The sequence below is a fragment of the Citrus clementina genome, unplaced genomic scaffold (assembly GCF_000493195.1).
Source record: "Citrus clementina cultivar Clemenules unplaced genomic scaffold, Citrus_clementina_v1.0 scaffold_2, whole genome shotgun sequence".
Lineage (NCBI taxonomy): Eukaryota > Viridiplantae > Streptophyta > Magnoliopsida > Sapindales > Rutaceae > Citrus > Citrus x clementina.
This window is the reverse complement of record NW_006262688.1, coordinates 23,306,698-23,323,373: the sequence shown is the minus strand read 5'-3', so window position 1 is coordinate 23,323,373 and position 16,676 is coordinate 23,306,698. Positions and strand designations below refer to the sequence as shown.

The window sequence follows — 16,676 nt, the reverse complement described above, 5'->3', positions numbered from 1 at the left end:
CGAAATTCTAAAATGATGATTGTTATAGATAATTAAAACAAATGTGACAATCAGTTGAAATAAGTAAAATCAGGCATTTATCAGTCGTCGACATTGATATACATAATGAATACTTCTCTTCACTGCAAAAGCCCCTCCCCCTGTACAGCTTGAGTATTATATCTATATGGGAAAACTGATAGTACAAAGTTTCCTGATCTCTATAAAAACAATGAACTAACGATTACAACATTTTGCTTGGCAGCCACAGCAGGCCATCTCCTGCAACCAAGTTCAACCAATAATAATTTCAAAATTTCTACAAAAAAATTTACATCGAAATTTGTAAAAATGATAAATTTTGGAAAAAGAAAAAAAATACAAAATTCTTCCATTATGATGCTCAGAACAGCTCATTAGTGCCATAGCTACAATTCATTCTTTACTCCGTGAATGTCATTGACATTTGGTGAAGAGAAGGGAAGCATTTGTTCCTCCAAAGCCAAAAGAGTTTGACAAAGCTGCTGATATTGGCATATCCTTCGAAGCAGTTAAAGGCATGAAATTGTCATTGAATATAGGATCTGGTTTAGCAAGATTGAGTGTTAACGGTGCAACTCCCTGGGAAAAGAAACCACAGCATCTATTTAGTAATCAGAGAAAATTTTTCAAATGTTGAAATGTCTAGAACATGTTGGTAATATGAACCACCAATAAAAGTAGATCTTTCAAGTTGTGTACATGTTTAAAACAACAAAAAGAAGCAACAACTCAAAATCTCAGTCAGAGAGCCACTAAGGTAAGTGTCATTTGTAATAAGGGGGGATGTGGAACTTATAAAACAGTCAATTTATTGGTTCAAATTCATTAACAAGTACACACACATATCTTGGTTTTGAGTTCATGCTCAATTACTCAATCATTACCGTATGTATGCTTACATTCAATTATCTGAAAAAGCATATCAGGATAACATTACTTACATGGTGAATTGTTAAAACTGCAAATATTGCTTCAACGGCTCCAGCTGCTCCAAGGAGATGACCAATGGCACCCTAAAATGAAAACGTAATTGTGAAAATAATAATCACAATACAAAGGGGTGGTTGAGTGCAACATGTATGAACTGGGCCAAGAAAACCATTTCCAATATCCTCCTGTCTCAAAAAACCAATAAGATCTAGAATTAAATATATACCTTTGTGGAGGAAAAGGCCAAAGAACCTGATGTTGCATGGTCAGAGAATACAGTTCTGATAGCAGTGGCTTCCACAGTATCACCTGAATTAAGGTTCCAGCAAATAGCACATAAACAGAAACTACAGAAAATACAACATTCCGAAGTTACTGGGTCAACAGCAATTTGTAGGACCAAATACATACCCAGAGGTGTAGATGTAGCATGGGCATTCACGTAATCCACTTGATGAGATTGAAGTCCAGACTGCAACAAGTGAAATGAAATCATATAAAGATAACGCACAAGTTAACTAATAAACACATTGACTTAAAAAGTTAATAACAATAGAAGAAATTTGTTTAGGACACACCTATAGGATCATAAAATAGAAAGGAAACCAACTTCTACCATCAATGAGCTACATGTGCCAAGACTGGACAGCAACAAACTGTTGCTTAACGCCCAGTAAATGAAGCAACAGGGTTCTTATGATCATAGGTACTCCAACTTAATTTCAGTAAGCCTACAGTAATCATATAGAAGTAAGAACACGCATAATCTTGATGCTCTTAATTATTAGCTCTTGTAGAGTCCGGGTGAGGCATCACTACGAAGTCAAAAATCATTGAATTGTTGTCTAAACTACCCAAGATAAATGCTGACCGCCAAACCTTGGCTATAATTGATCAAAGTGCTAATACAACTACATCCAATGCTGAAGTCTTCACATGTAATTTAGTTCAGCTGCTAACAACTACTATTGGATGGACAACTGTTAAAAGCCATCAACATTGTGTACTACCTGTTTTAAGGCACGTGTCATGGCCAAAATGGCACCTTTTCCATCAATATGTGGTTGGGTTATGTGATGTGCATCGCCTACACAACATCATTGCCTTCAGAAATCAATGCTTCACCACAAAAGCAGGACCATAGATGCAAATTTTGGCTATTTAAAAAATAGTTCTGAAATATGACCTGACATCCCATAGCCACGAACCTCAGCATATATTTTTGCTCCTCGTTTTTTAGCATGCTCAAGTTCCTTGCAAGGAGGAAATAAAAGAAAACAAAACCAAAAACAATGAAGATTAGCCTATGGAGAATGAGGGATAAAAAAGAGTGAAATGTTCTCCAAGGCATGTCTCTACTCACCTCTAATACCAAGACACCAGAACCTTCACCTATTCTGAGCTCGAAGTATAAGTTCGACAGAAGAAAGCATAAAGCAAATCAGCAACAAACTATTATATGAAATATTAACATACTATCTGCAATTACTTACACAAACCCATCCCGGCCACAATCAAAAGGTCGTGAAGCTTCTTGTGGGGTGCCATTGTACTTTGTAGTCAAAGCTCTTGACCTGAAATTCCGTAAATAATTATACGCTACTGAATAACTTAGTTAAGATGACATACATAGAAAAGAACTATAAATTCCATCGAGCAGACCTCACTAAAAATGAAACTTGTGAAGCCTAATTAACGAGTATCCAGCCACAAATCATTTGCAAGCTGTGTGTACCCAAAAGGGAAAAATCCAAGAAGCAGCACTAGATTCCTTAGTTCTATTTAGAGAATTCTTTTAACCATCATAGAGAGTTAAAGCCAAGTTAGTTTTTTCAATTCATCTAGTAACACTTCAAATACTGCCCCTATGTGTTTCTGTTCTCCACCTTCATGAACCATTTCTGTTGTTAAGAAAAAGGAGACACTGCAGCAAGGAAAGTTGAGTCAATAGCTTCCATGGAGATAAAGGCACATAATTCAGTCTGATGCTTACTTGCAAAATCCTGCCATAGATAAAGCATCAATACTGGACTCAGTGCCCCCAGCCACCATGACATCTGAATCTCCAAACTGAATCATCCTTGCAGCATCACCGATAGAATGTGCGCCGGTAGCACAGGCAGTTACAGCAGCATGGTTTGGTCCCTATATTCAAAAGTGAGATAAAGCTTTGCAAAAAAAATGAAACAAAGAGAAGTTCAATTGGCTTCTTGAGGGCATTAACTGCTAAATCACTATTTGAACAGAATTCTGGCTAATACAGTTCCTTCTTTTTCTTATTTTTTTAAATCTTGTAACTATAAGGTCTCACTTTTAAATAGCCTAACCAGAAACATGGACCAACATGATGTGCAATCACCAACTATATAATTTACAAGTTCATATTTTCCTAGCTACCAAATTTTAGCCCTAGCTCGAAAAGCTGATTTCTCCAAAACAATTGATCAATGAACAGTGAGACCTTAACGCAACCAATAGAGAGATAAAGCACAATTTATCGAGTCCTGATCAATGCATAAGTTAGTAACACAAAGGTACAATTCCATGACTGCGCTTATATCCTCAAAAGCTCATTATATTAGTTTTCAATTACAGAAGTTATGAACGCACCTGGAATCCATATTTCATGCTCACATGACCAGATGCCATATTGATTAATATCCTTGGAATGAAAAATGGACTAAGCCGACGAAGTCGCTGAAAAAGCAGAGTTACCAGTAATTTAAATTCATTATTCCAGAATCATATGGCTTTATACATCCCATACTTGATACAAGAGGAAAAACTGATTGATCAGTCAAGAAGTTGCAATGTCCGATAGCAATGAAACATGGTTCTATAAGTAGAAATAGGAAGTATTAAACCAACCTTTTCACAGATCATTTGCGCTGCATCCACTGTATCACTGATGCTTCCTATGCCCCCGCCAATAGATACTCCCTATGTTCTTAAGGTTGAGACAATATCCACCACTTAAAATGGAATATAAATCCACATATTATCTGAATATAAGAAATAATTACCGTTCTTTCCTTCTGTCCCTGATCACTGGGTAGCCATTTTGCATCATGAAGAGCCTCGTCAGCTGCACATAGCGCATAGGCTATAAATCTTGCTATCGACCTGTGATCCTAAAGGTAAAAAGTAACTATATGATGTAAAAGTACTCAAAAGGAGTACAGAAAAGCAGCTGAAACTCCATCATATATGACGAACCAGTAAAACAAAAGCTTGTAGCAGAGACTAATGCTTCTAGCACTCACGATAGCCAAAAATCCCAGCCATGCTGCTCCACCCACTGATTGTAATCAATTAATAGCTCTCTTCTATCAACATTTTGCCATCAAACCATTACACGAACTATTTAGCTCCTAATAAGGTACCCCAAAACAATCTCAACTAGGTTTCTCTCAATCTAATTCAAAACATTCAAATCAAAATTCATCTAAACTCTGTTAACATTTATTTTTTCAAAACAGCTTGTAAATTCCTTGAATCCACTCAACAAACTCCAGCCTGATACTGGAGCCCCACACAATAACCACTTAACTAACCCCTTACTTAAGACCTTGACACAAACAAATACCAAATATTCCAATTCCATCAAATATCATTCACCGGTTTAATCAGAAACACATATAAAAGAAGCAATCACTGTATGCTATCCAACTGAAATAAGACAAGCATTGCAGAAAGGAGGTTACTTTAGAATTAAGCCACGAGTCCTCATTGAATTCACCAGAACTGATCCCACAAGGCACAACAGCAGCAACTTTAGAAGTCAACTGACCAAATGCATGCAACTGAGTTTCTCTATCAAAGTTACCCATCTTAAGGTCCTCGGGTGTAATTTCCCGTATCCCACATTCACCCACTATCAAACGCCTCCAAGTGGTCTCCGCTCCGCAGCCCAGCGGCGTCACCATTCCTATGCCTGAGAAAATGAAAATTCAACACACACACAGAGCAGTAGGTTAATTTCATTAAAACCCCCCTAAACTCAGGCTAATACACAAGACAGACCCTATTAGTTTCAATATTCGTTAGTGTTACCGGTGACGACGACTCGGCGAAGAGGCGAAAGTGGAGGCGGGTCGAAAACTTCAGCGCGTGAAGAAGAGGAAAAGTAACGAGAGAGATCAAAGCGACGAGTGAAAAAGAGCCGGCGCCAAGATGAGTTTGACATCGTTAACTGTCTGAATGTTTGGAACTTCGTACGATGTTTCCACTTGGTTTCTTGAGTTTTGGATTATGCGTTCGAGTGTTTTAGTACAAAAGTGGCGGTACTTCACGCTTGAGTCGGGGACTGAGAGTGATTTTTTTTCTATCTTGGGAAATTGCAGTTGGCTGCTGCCTGCCACTATTGCTGGTACATTCAGGGGTAAAGTAGTCTTCGGATATATTTTTGAGAATGATTTTTTTTTCTTTTATTAACGGTGTAGAATTTTATTTTTGTTTATTAAACCAAAAGAAATTATTGTATGGTAAATTTATTTGTCCTAACTTATTTAAAACATCATGATATCAAATATTCGGTGGATTAACAGATTAACCTACCATGATCATAGAGTTTTTAAATAAAACTTCATTAGTTAAACATAAAATAATTTCACAACATTAAATTTTCGCACAATTACCAATATATTTACAAATAAAACTAACAATAGCCACATCAAAATCTATTTGAAAATTCAAAAACACGTCGCCGATAAGACAACCTCTCTTGTGACAATTCCGAACAATTGTCCTTAAGAGTTTAGACACATTCAATCGAAAATTAAACCATTTTTAATAATTTATTAATTAATTGTCTAATATCGATTTCTTCGTGACTTCGTATATATTATTGACCTGTTTAACTCAGTAAACTTTTATAAACAGACGTGAACATTCATACAACATTAATCATATATACAAGATGATATAATAATTAGAATGGTGCAATTAAAAAGAAAATCAATTGCATATTTTTTTTTGGCTTTTTTTAAAAAAGGATCAAAATACTTAATATGGTAAAGATGCTGTTTGGGAAATTAAGAGGTCACCTGTGTCAACGTGGCGGGCAACGATTGGTCGACAACCCCAGTACAAATCTAAGAAATAAAGAGCCTACGCAATCCGATCATAAAGAAGAAACCAAAGCAAAACAAAAATAAAATCACAAGTCATAACCTGCCTAAAAACAATTTTAATAGATGCATTAATATGTGTGTATGTACACACACGCACATGGCCGTCGAGAATCTCTCAAATCAAGCATCCCCTTCAAAACGTTGACACATATACACAACAGCTAATCCATAATAATAATAATAAATTAAATTTCACAACGTCAATAACAGTGACAATAGCAATTGCATAATCATAAATCAATCAATCAAACCACCGCAACAGTCTCATCAAACATCAATCAACTTTCTTTTTATCAAACATTTTCGGTTCTAATTTACCGTATTAATAATAAGGAAATTATAGTAATTAAAATTTAGAGAAATAAATAATAAAGATTTGGTTGTTTGTTATGAGGAAGAGGGAGAGAGAGAACCCCTGCTCTGTGTGCGGGCACTACCACAAGTACGAGGAAGGAGAAGTTTGCGGGATTTGCGGCCACCGCTCTGCGTCGTCGGCAGAGAAGACGACGACGCTCCAAGTCAGCGCGTTTCCGTCTGAGATCCTGCCCGATTTCCTCTATTTGGGCAGCTACGACAACGCGTCTCGCTCAGGGCTTCTGAAGACTCAAGGGATCTCGCGTGTTCTTAATGTCAGTTTAATTGAAATTCGGTTTTTTTTTTTTTTTACTTTGTATAGGATTTATTTATGTCCTTTGATTTTTCTGTTAGGGCTCAACACTGAGGAGAAAAAAAAATTCAATAGGAATTGATTGATACACATGTGAATCTAATTTAGCTGGTTTAGGATAAAAGGTTCACTGCTTAGGGACGAACATAGATGTGTGGGCGTAGCCTGCAGCGAATCGATTGATGAAATGAACGTTGGTGCTCCCCTTGCATATTGGTGTTTCACAGTCGCTGATTATTTATTTATTTTTTTTTTGTCACAGGATCCGTAGATGCTATTCTCATTACCGTCACAAACTTTAGTTTTTATGGTTTAATGATATAATGATTGCAATTTTTTTATTGTGCCAAATTCCATTTCTTTTGTTTGTTCCGTTGGGTGTGTAACTCAATATTTGTGACTTTCCATATCGTGTTTTGTATGTTGTTAAAGGCATCATTTGTTATCTGTGCTTCTGCTGGGAGAATAACTGCCTCTTGCAAGTGCTGTTTGTGTTAGTCCAAGAATGCATATAAATGGCTTTCAGAGTTTCAGTTATTTAAATAGTACTTTTGTCTGTTACTTATACCACCTATTTCGTCTGTATGCAGACGGTACCTTCTTGTCAAAATCTCTACAAGAACTCATTTACCTATCACTGCCTTGAAGATGACAAAATTTTACAATTCGATGATGCAATTCAGTTTTTAGGTGTGTTTCTTATCGATGCTTGTGATTTGCTGATCTAGTGAATGTTTTTGGTTTAGTACTTGTGTGTATAAATGCCGGTCATTGAAATTGTTTTTAATTCTGGTATGTTTAAATTTTTATTTATTTGACTCTTGTCAGTTGTACTTAGGCTTGATTTTGCATAGGAAATTGAAAAGAGAAACATTCTCCTTGGCTCTTGCATAGAGCAATACAGTATTTGCTCTATGTAAAGTTTGCTCAGTCCCTTCTAAGGCATCCTCAAGACTAAAAGCTATATCCTCTTAGATGATTCTATACACACCTTGCATAATTTTCTTGGTTTACAATTAGGACTTTTAAGTTTTTGAACCCAATATTCCTATGCTTTGGTTTCAGGTGAAAATTCTTCTACATTCATTAGCATCTGAGGGAGTTGTTGGTTTGAACAGATTGAGTTTAGTTGGCTTCAAAATTATGCTTTGTAGTCACTAAAACTTGTAACAAGCCTTTGATTTACTCTCTGCGATTCAGTTTTCTATGTAGAGGCCATGAAATTCAAATTTTTTAAAATACTGCTTCTATATTCAAATGGTAAACTCTTATCCAAAACAAAAATATATATATTCAAATGGTAAAATGTGTTACTTTTGCTGGCAAGTTAGACTTTAGGTGGGAACTTTGCTCATGCTTATCACGACACGACATTAAAGAAAGATTTTTCAGTTTATGCATTGCTGATCAGTCACCATTTATAATATCTGTAATTATGGCTGGATGAAGGTCAAAATGTCGAGGGTGGAAAAACCCTTGCTGCTTGTGCTTGCTATGTAATATAATTAAGGAGAGTAGGAAAACTTGTCACAAAGTATTTCAAATATAATTGATGAAAGGTTTTGTTGCTGTAGTTTATCAACTGCTTTGCAGTTGCTAATATATCAATTTAATTCGGTGTTGGTGTTCACATGTCTTGCAGTTAATTTCTCACTATGCAGGGAGTGCAATTAACTTACTTTATTTTATCTTTTGAATTTACTTCCTGGCAGAACAATGTGAGAGGGACAAAGCTCGTGTTCTCGTGCACTGCATGTTTGGAAAAAACAGGTTGCCTATCATCTTAAATAACTTTACTTTTTCGGACAAAGGCAATTACAAAAGCAAACATACTACCACTCACACACAAACACAGACTTTGGCACTACAATGGTAGGCTTAGGTATCACATATCGCTTGTTTCGGGGACCCTTCTGGATCATGATTCTGCCACCTTCCCCTGTGGTTTACAGTGAGGATTCTGTTGGACAGCTAGGCCATTAGTAAGCATTAAATTTTGATCATCTTCTTTTTGACAGGTCGGCTGCTATTGTAATAGCATACTTGATGAAGTGTAAAGGATGGAGACTTGCACAGAGTCATCAGTGGGTGAAAGAGCGGAGACCATCTGTTAACTTAACAGAAGGTAGTAATATTTCTGAATGATAATCTGCTTACATATTTACAGAAGAAGCATTTTGCGCATTGAAAATTTAGTCAATGGAAGATAATGAGTTCAATTGAATTATTTTAGAATGTGGTAGATTGTGTCTGTTAGGCCAGTCTGTTCACCCTGTAGGCATTGTTTAAGAAAAGCACAAAGTTATGAGAAGAATGTGAAGTGCATATGGTAACCGGTTATCTCATGGGTACTGGCCCTTAAAGAAGATCTCATTTTCATTAACATTTGAATCCTGTTTGTTGAAAGTTCTTAACTTCTTATTGTTTCTATAGTTGCCATCTTAACATTTTGATTTTTATATGATTGGGTATCAGAAACTCAGCTATCAAAAGTGCTTTAAAGAAATTCTCTCTTTTGAAATGATCATTGTATTTGTGCATGTATGCATGAAACTCTCTACCACCCTGACTTGATGCCTGTTGAGAATTGCAGATGTCCACCAACAGTTGCAGGAGTATGAACAGAAGATCTTTGGGTCAGTTGATGGTAGCAATCCTACTCCCTTGCCTGCTCTGTCTGCAGGCATGCCATCCTTTAGCTTCGGCTTCCCAAAGGGTAATAATGATCCTGTTCCTGTACCTGTCCCTGCCCCTGCCCCTGCCCCTGCTTTCAACACTAATTTTGGAGCAACCTCCATTTTTGCCGGTCGTCCTTCAAATGTTCCTACACAGGGGTTCACATTTGGAGCTGGCCAGACTGACATCTCTCAAACCTCTCTCAGTGGCAACATTCCTAACCCAAATGGCAGTGATATTCCAATGGACAGCTCCTAATTCGTTGTTAGCATTGGTGAGATCGGCCAAAAGCAAGAAGTGGTGTGAATCCCATCTCGGTGCACTCAGAATGAAATTTGGTTGTAAAGTGGGAGTTAATACCCAGACTCTTTGCTTTGTGGGATTCGACGTGTGGATACAATGTGATGCACACTTCCTCACTCCAATGTTCTTGAAATGCAGCTTATCTGGCTCATTGTCAAATTTTATATGAGGTTTCTGTTTTCGTGGAGATCTCCATTTTGGTTAACTAAATGAACTTTTCACTGACAACACACATCCTCTTGGGATAAAATCATATACTATTTCCTTGTCTTTACATTTGCCATTGCATCAACTCTTTTCTTCTTGCGTTTGTGTTTACCGAAGGAGCAGCATCTGCAGCGCTATTATCATTGAATGCCAAATATAACACAGCCTGAACAGGGTGCAATGCTTTCAGGAAGGACGCCAGAAAAATTGATATGAATATAAAACACTTGAGATACATAGTTCAAGTAATTTAATGAAAGTACCGAGCAACTGCCATTCACTTGATGGAATGATCTTCAAGGACATCAAATATCTAAACAATAGTATCATGATCTATCATAACGTCAAGTATGCAACCATTAAAATGCACTTATCACCGTCCGGATGAACTTATCACCATTCCAGACTTTTATCACAGATCCTTTTATTTATGGATGTCACAATATCAAATCTAATGTACAGTTCTGTCGGTATTAAACAATCCACAATGTACAATTTCACATGTTGCACACAATTTTTTAATAATATGCTAACAATAATACAACACCATTTACATATTGCACACAGTTCCTAGAATCTCTCACGGCTAGTAAGCAATGCACGTTTCAAGAGAGGACTTAGCAAGCCACAATAAGGCCAGGTCATTCCGCTTCAACACTAGATAAGTCTCGGCTTTGCCGATTTCATCCAAAACAACATCTTCATTGAAACCAACCAGAAAAAGAATTTCCATGGCAGCTGTTACACAAGAAGCAAGTTAAAAGTCATATTCAAACAGAACATACTCTTCGCAAGATGGTTTTAAATTTTATTCAGCCCTCACTTCAGCTAATTAACAAATACAAACACCAAATCCCCCCCCCCCCCCCACACACACACACACAAAAAGGGAAAAAAACTAAGGCAAGTGACTTTTTTATTGGTCTCATATAGCGAGTCCAAAACCTTATTTCACTAGCCAGCCAAAAGGCACAATTTCCAATTCATGCAAGTTATTGCTGTTGTCTTCAACTTAAGTTATGGAACCCGAGAAATTCACGTGGCAACCATTAGTAGAAGAAAATAGAGAACAAAAGAGTACGTTCTCAACTAAGCTGGCCATTATGTTAGTAGGCTGAACATTGTACATGGATATTCCCTGAACAACCAGTCGGCCAGCTTTTTCCAGAGCTGAGCAAGATGGCAAAATCACTTATCATATTACCACTATATTTAAAAACAGTAAATCATACAACATTGATGCCAACGGTTGTATTAGATCACAACAGATCTGCTTTAGCTAAAACAAGAACTCGAAATGAGAAACATACAAACCTTTGTAATTGGCAACGCTCCTCTGGATTATGGGGTTCGCCTGCAATATACCATGTATTAATATTTTTAACAATGAGAAGAAGAGAAGATTCAAAGGAAACAAAAAGGAAAATTCATACAAGAAAATAATTCTACCTTTCTAAGTCTTTTATACTTCGTCTCATCTGGGTGTTCAATCACATTCCTGAGAGCAAAGGCAAACATATCGAACTTTTATCAGAAGTTCTGTGCAAGAAAGAATCATAATATTTGTAGGATTGATCAATTATCCAAATCTCTTTAGAGGTCTATGTTAGATTGAATCTTCAAAACCACTATGGGTTGCAAAGAAGCAAAATCAGGTACCAAATTTTTGAGTGCAAGGGAGCAGGGGAAGAACTGCAAAATCATCAAGCTAAATAGCCATACCTAATTATCTTACAAAGGGTTTTAAGGACAGTATTAGCCTCCAAAGGGCTTACTTCAGCTCGCAGCATTTCAATGGCCTTCTGCAAACGACTGCAAACAACAGTAACAGTGTCTTGTATACTCCTTAATTCTTGATCATCTGGATCTGGCTCATCAATTTTCATACTGCATATTTCCTGCAGCTGCACCAAGTTATCATCAGGATCAGGCTCTTGCTGTACGACTTCATTTGCCAGCAATTCATCTGGATCGGGTTCCCTTTGAGCCTTATATAGATGGCCTTGATCTTCCGTGGTGTCATTCACAATTTTTATTTTCAGTTCAGCCTCTGAATCATCCGGATCAGGTTCAGCACTGGTCCTCCTCAGTTGAACAGTGTCGTCCACCTCCATTAACTGAGAGCAAAGAGATTCCGGTTCCACCACAACACCAGACTTCCACGCAGTTTCTGAGTCATCAGGATCAGGCTCCTCATATGGGTTTGTGGCTGCCAGTTTCTTTGGAGACACCTGCTGAACCATCTCAGGGTCAGAATAATTTTCAGGTTCCAAAGGTTCCCCATCCTGGGAATCATCAGGATCAGGCTCAAGCTTGTTCTCATAGCCAGGATCATCATCAGGATCAGGCTCATGACCTTTCCACTGATCTCTACTTGGACTCTCAATATCCAGACTTCCTTTTGCTGCTGAAACTGTATGATGAGATTCTCCAAGCATAATGAGCCCTGAATCATCAGGGTCAGGTTCTTCATGTACTTCAGACACCCCCAAACTGTTAGCAGAAGCATTTGCTAGACGACGATAAGCAGCAGCCACAGAAGACGCACGAGCACTTGCCAATTGATCTGAAATATTTCCTCCAAGCTTCTGAGAAAAACTCCTACTATCACCGACAAAGAGGTCATCTTCATGATGGCTGGTATGCCTGACTCCACTCAAGGTGTGGCCTCTTGATTTAGTCCAATCTAAAGCAACAGCTTCTTGGTTCAGCTGCCCAGAGAATACATTAAATCAAGATTATGCTACTACAAGTGAACCGTAAAATTAAGTCATAGAATACTTAAAATCCACATATAATAAGAAGCGCACAAGCATAAATGTACCTGCTTATCAAGACCATAAAAGTTTGCATCATGTTCGGAGTATACCATGTGAGCCTGAATAGGAAAAATGGAACATTGTAATTTTCTTCAGAGATCATTTGCTAATTGCAAACATAATGCCAACAACCATGAGTCAGCCCAAACGAATGCATAAACTCAACATAACCTGTTGAAAATCTAGCTTACAAGTTCATGTAAAAGAGTTTTCTTGATGCTTTCGTATTTTCTGAAACCCTTCAGATCATCAGTCCGAAGCCGCAGAGATATCTCTTCTCCATGGTTCTGAGCAAATAAGAGTGAACGGTAAAGGACTATGTGATAGTTGTAAAATAAATGATATAGTTTCATATGCTTAAAATAGAAGTTACCTTGTTAAATCCGAGAACACATTTTGGACTTACACCAACATAGCCAACAGGAGCCAACTCTGTCATAATTCCTACACGCCAACGATGCTTTAAAAGTAGAAAGGAAAATATCAGAGCTAGTGCAATTTAAGTTAGGCAACTAATAGTAACACAATGCACATTTCTTAGTACCTTGTTCATAATAGCAATTATTCCAGGATCTGCAGCAAGCATGTGCATTATTTTTAAAGCCTCAGAAGCTGGAGGGTTCAACTATAGACAAGCAAAAGTCACCTTAAATCAGTTCAAAAGGGAGAAGGGAAAAAAAAAATTATTTCCTTGAAACTGATATCCAAGAAGCCACAACAGAGCACATTTATATGCATCGTATGCAGACCATCAAAAATCTTGTCACCTAGTAACTACAACCATAGAAAAACTTTATACTCCTCTTTGAGAAAATTGAACTAAAATACCAAAATATAAAGCTAAAGCAATATTCCGTATTTTGATGGCCACCAACGAGGTTAATTTATCCACAAGGCATCAAGACATTGTAAACTTTAAAAATTAAGGGATCCAACTTGAAATTTAAAGCTATCATCCGTGTCGCACCAAATTACAAATCTATCTATTAGTTCCTAGTTATAACAAGTTAGCTTAGATTCAGCAACTGAAAAATCACATGTTTGTGAACTGAAGCAGCACTTAACCAACATAAACTATTCCGATGCAATTTCTTTCCTACATATATAAAAGAAACAAAGTAAATTTTCTCAAAGGGAAAAAATAAAAAAATAAAAAATAAAAAGTAGTCTACAAAGTTGGTAGTACCTCTACTCCAGGAATTTGAAGAGTACGAAAATCACAGAACATGTATTGTCCTTGAGGAAGTTTCAGCGGAGCATTGGTCCTATCCAGCATTCGCTGCCTGAGACGTTTTTCCTCCTCATCAAATCCAGCTATCCTAAGATCTGCCTTTTCATTTTGGAGAACTTTGTCAACTTCATCTTCGGATACTCCCATCATTCTGATGGACTTCCCCTAAATTAGAAAAAACCAGTAAATCTTTGACCCCATCAGTATACTTAAAGATTTTTCAGAATACTTAAAAAGTGACAAAAGAACAAGCACGACATGGTTTGATCTTAGGATGGCAATGGGGAGGGGATCGACATCCCAATACTCTGTGTATATCCTTGTATCCTCCTTGTCCCCTTCAAAATTGCTTGAGGTAGGGGATGGGGATCCCCGAGGTACCCAATCCCAAAATAAGTGATAATTTTATTTTCTAAACTTGGTTTAATCATATTAAAGTACAAATATAAAATCGTATTACCAACATAGAAACATCAAAATAAACCAAAGTAATTAAAATTATTTCTATCAAACCAAGTCAATGTCATCAAAATTACAAGTTAATCTATGAAATTAAGAAAAAGTAAAGCTTCAAAATTGAACACATCCATAAAAGTCACATGGTATAAATTATCAATAAAATTATCTCTGTCAATCCTAAAGTGCTAATATTAGTTGTTATTTATATTATTTTTATAAATATTATGATATTTGTTATTTACATTACATCCATACAATTACAATTTAAATTTTAAATGTATTTAATAAAAATTTTAGAAGAAATAAAATTAAAATTAAAAATCAAAAATAGAAATGGACAAATGGGGAGGGAATGGAGATTTCACCGAATCCCCGACCCCTCCCTGAATAAGATATTGGGTATTATATTGCATTCGTACTTTTCCCAAATAAGAAATTGGGTATAAAATTATCCTCATACCTTCCCCGAATGGAGAAAATCCCACAGGGGCCCATCCATGTGGAGATTTCTGCCATCCATACTTTGATCCCTCAAGTATTCTAGTAAATTATCATGTTTCAACAACATACCTCAATAATAGACACTTCCTGCAAACTTAAGCTAGAGTGCTCATCAGAGAATGGAGACAGCAGTTTCGAGCCTTTGTTTTGAGGAACTATAAACCGCATTGTATCTGCCTTGACATCAGTCAATTTCTGTAGCTCATGCCCAAGCTCCTTGAGAGGTGAACCAGAATTCACTTCCACAACATATTTTTTTCTTCTCCATATAGCTGAGACTTTGAGCATACTCCCCAAATCCTGCATTTTACGCTGAAGAAAACGACAAATGAAAAATAAATAAATAAAATATAAAAGCACTCAATTTAACAACATAAGCCCTTTGTTAGAACAGAGCAAATTCAAGTAATACCAGAATTAAGCATATCAATTTCTTAATGACAATCTGAAAACAAAGATACTAGTGAGTAACATACTATATGTAATATATTCAAAAGAAGTTTCCTTTTTTTAATATCGGATCATCTATGTGATGACAAGTAAATACGCTGACTACGCAAGGAATTGAGTGACGCTTTTCTCATTCTTTACATTTAGTCTTCAAAACCTTCAAAAATAAACTAAAAACATAAAACCATAAAAGAACCCAGATAAAATCTTTCTGCTTTCACAGCAGTTAATATCACCATAACATCAACTAACAGAATAATATGAATAAATGAAACCCATGTTCAGCTAACACACCAAAGCAAGTCAATTAGCTAAAGGTGGCAAATTGAACAAAAACATCACCAAAAGCTCACAATTTTCAGTACCGACATTTCATTTCACTCTAAAACATCAAATTAAAGAATAATAATAAAATTAAAAAACAATCCATTACAAGAACCCACAAAAGCGGGGAAAAAAAATTGTTCCCACGTTCAGCCTTCTTGGTCTAAATTTTGTTCGAACAAAAAAAAAAATTACATTTTCTCATTGACAAAAGCGTTTTGAAGCAATTACCTAAATTGAAAAGAGCAAGATTAAGAAATTGACCTCAAGTATTGACGGAATATTTTTTACGTAGAAGCGGATATGATTTTTTTTTTTTTTTTTTTTTTTGGTTAATTACAGACAAAAATTGAGTGCCAAGGCTGAGAATTTTAGTGGTAAATTTACTTTATATAGGCATCGCGGCGTAGAATAAGAGGCTGCGCATTTTGCCAAGTTTTCTTCAGCTAGATGCTAAAGTGAGCGACCGCTTTCTATACGTTACGCACGTGCTGGCGTAGCGTCGTTGGGGAGACGTCTAGAAGGGTCCGTTTGGCAACAAAGACAAGTGGATCCTTTGCTGGATTACGAATTTCTTCCAACATAAAATATTTTAATTTTTTCATGTATACTGCAACATTTAAAAAAAAAAGAGAGATGGTATATTTATTCACTTTGAATACTCAATTGAGATATTTAATAATGTGGGCCTTTTATGTATTATTTATTAAGTGAATTGTAAAAATAAAAAGTTAATAATCAATAAAAAATTAATGAATATCATACGCATGTTATAAAATGATTGATGACATGTCAAAGAGTATTTTAACTAATTATCTACACTTAGTAAATATAGTGTTATTGAAAAAGAAAAAATATAAACATATATAAAAAAAAAGTGAAGACCAAGAAATTAATATTGATGATGCTGATTTTATAGTATAATATTATAATATTTGTATTAGAAATTTATTAAA

General features: G+C 36.2%; 3 protein-coding genes across 4 annotated transcripts; 1 reads left to right on the top strand and 2 right to left on the bottom strand.

Moving 5' to 3' along the window:
• Window positions 1-103: 103 nt before the first annotated feature.
• On the bottom strand, window positions 104-5,337 carry LOC18051409 (3-oxoacyl-[acyl-carrier-protein] synthase, mitochondrial). Its single transcript, XM_006447618.2, has 14 exons — window positions 5,005-5,337; window positions 4,656-4,885; window positions 3,975-4,082; window positions 3,820-3,891; window positions 3,562-3,648; window positions 2,945-3,096; window positions 2,445-2,525; window positions 2,315-2,348; window positions 2,138-2,204; window positions 1,962-2,038; window positions 1,363-1,423; window positions 1,178-1,260; window positions 963-1,034; window positions 104-600 (listed from the first exon to the last, which is right to left on the bottom strand). Exons 1-14 carry the CDS (start codon window positions 5,135-5,137, stop codon window positions 436-438), a joined length of 1,422 nt encoding a protein of 473 aa, XP_006447681.1. The 5' UTR covers window positions 5,138-5,337; the 3' UTR covers window positions 104-435.
• An 810-nt stretch (window positions 5,338-6,147) lies between these two features.
• Window positions 6,148-10,003, top strand: LOC18051408 (protein-tyrosine-phosphatase IBR5). Its single transcript, XM_006447617.2, has 5 exons — window positions 6,148-6,712; window positions 7,341-7,440; window positions 8,463-8,520; window positions 8,769-8,875; window positions 9,344-10,003. Exons 1-5 carry the CDS (start codon window positions 6,473-6,475, stop codon window positions 9,682-9,684), a joined length of 846 nt encoding a protein of 281 aa, XP_006447680.1. The 5' UTR covers window positions 6,148-6,472; the 3' UTR covers window positions 9,685-10,003.
• A 292-nt stretch (window positions 10,004-10,295) lies between these two features.
• Window positions 10,296-16,045, bottom strand: LOC18051407. Of its 2 annotated transcripts, none has more exons than XM_024190175.1 (11): window positions 15,952-16,045; window positions 15,016-15,258; window positions 13,942-14,151; window positions 13,300-13,380; window positions 13,129-13,215; window positions 12,947-13,042; window positions 12,761-12,814; window positions 11,659-12,647; window positions 11,386-11,434; window positions 11,251-11,290; window positions 10,296-10,674 (listed from the first exon to the last, which is right to left on the bottom strand). In XM_024190175.1, the coding sequence occupies exons 2-11, from the start codon at window positions 15,250-15,252 to the stop codon at window positions 10,523-10,525; spliced, it is 1,995 nt and encodes a 664-aa protein (XP_024045943.1). In that variant the 5' UTR covers window positions 15,253-15,258; window positions 15,952-16,045; the 3' UTR covers window positions 10,296-10,522. The 2 variants fall into 2 exon arrangements, with proteins under 2 accessions (XP_024045943.1, XP_006447677.1); XM_006447614.2 differs by having other exon boundaries at window positions 15,985-16,045.
• Window positions 16,046-16,676: the final 631 nt, after the last annotated feature.

Coding starts and splice junctions, on each gene's coding strand:
- LOC18051407 (XM_024190175.1), bottom strand. CDS start 15,252: ATGCAGGATTTGGGGAGTATGCTCAAAGTCTCAGCTATATGGAGAAGA. Junction 11,291..11,385: donor AGTATAAAAGACTTAGAAAG/GTAGAATTATTT, acceptor GGTATATTGCAG/GCGAACCCCATAATCCAGAG. Junction 10,675..11,250: donor GAGCGTTGCCAATTACAAAG/GTTTGTATGTTT, acceptor CTTGTGTAACAG/CTGCCATGGAAATTCTTTTT.
- LOC18051408 (XM_006447617.2), top strand. CDS start 6,473: ATGAGGAAGAGGGAGAGAGAGAACCCCTGCTCTGTGTGCGGGCACTAC. Junction 6,713..7,340: donor GGATCTCGCGTGTTCTTAAT/GTCAGTTTAATT, acceptor GTCTGTATGCAG/ACGGTACCTTCTTGTCAAAA. Junction 8,521..8,768: donor TGCATGTTTGGAAAAAACAG/GTTGCCTATCAT, acceptor TCTTTTTGACAG/GTCGGCTGCTATTGTAATAG.
- LOC18051409 (XM_006447618.2), bottom strand. CDS start 5,137: ATGTCAAACTCATCTTGGCGCCGGCTCTTTTTCACTCGTCGCTTTGAT. Junction 4,886..5,004: donor TCGCCGAGTCGTCGTCACCG/GTAACACTAACG, acceptor TCATTTTCTCAG/GCATAGGAATGGTGACGCCG. Junction 1,035..1,177: donor TGGCCTTTTCCTCCACAAAG/GTATATATTTAA, acceptor TTTTCATTTTAG/GGTGCCATTGGTCATCTCCT.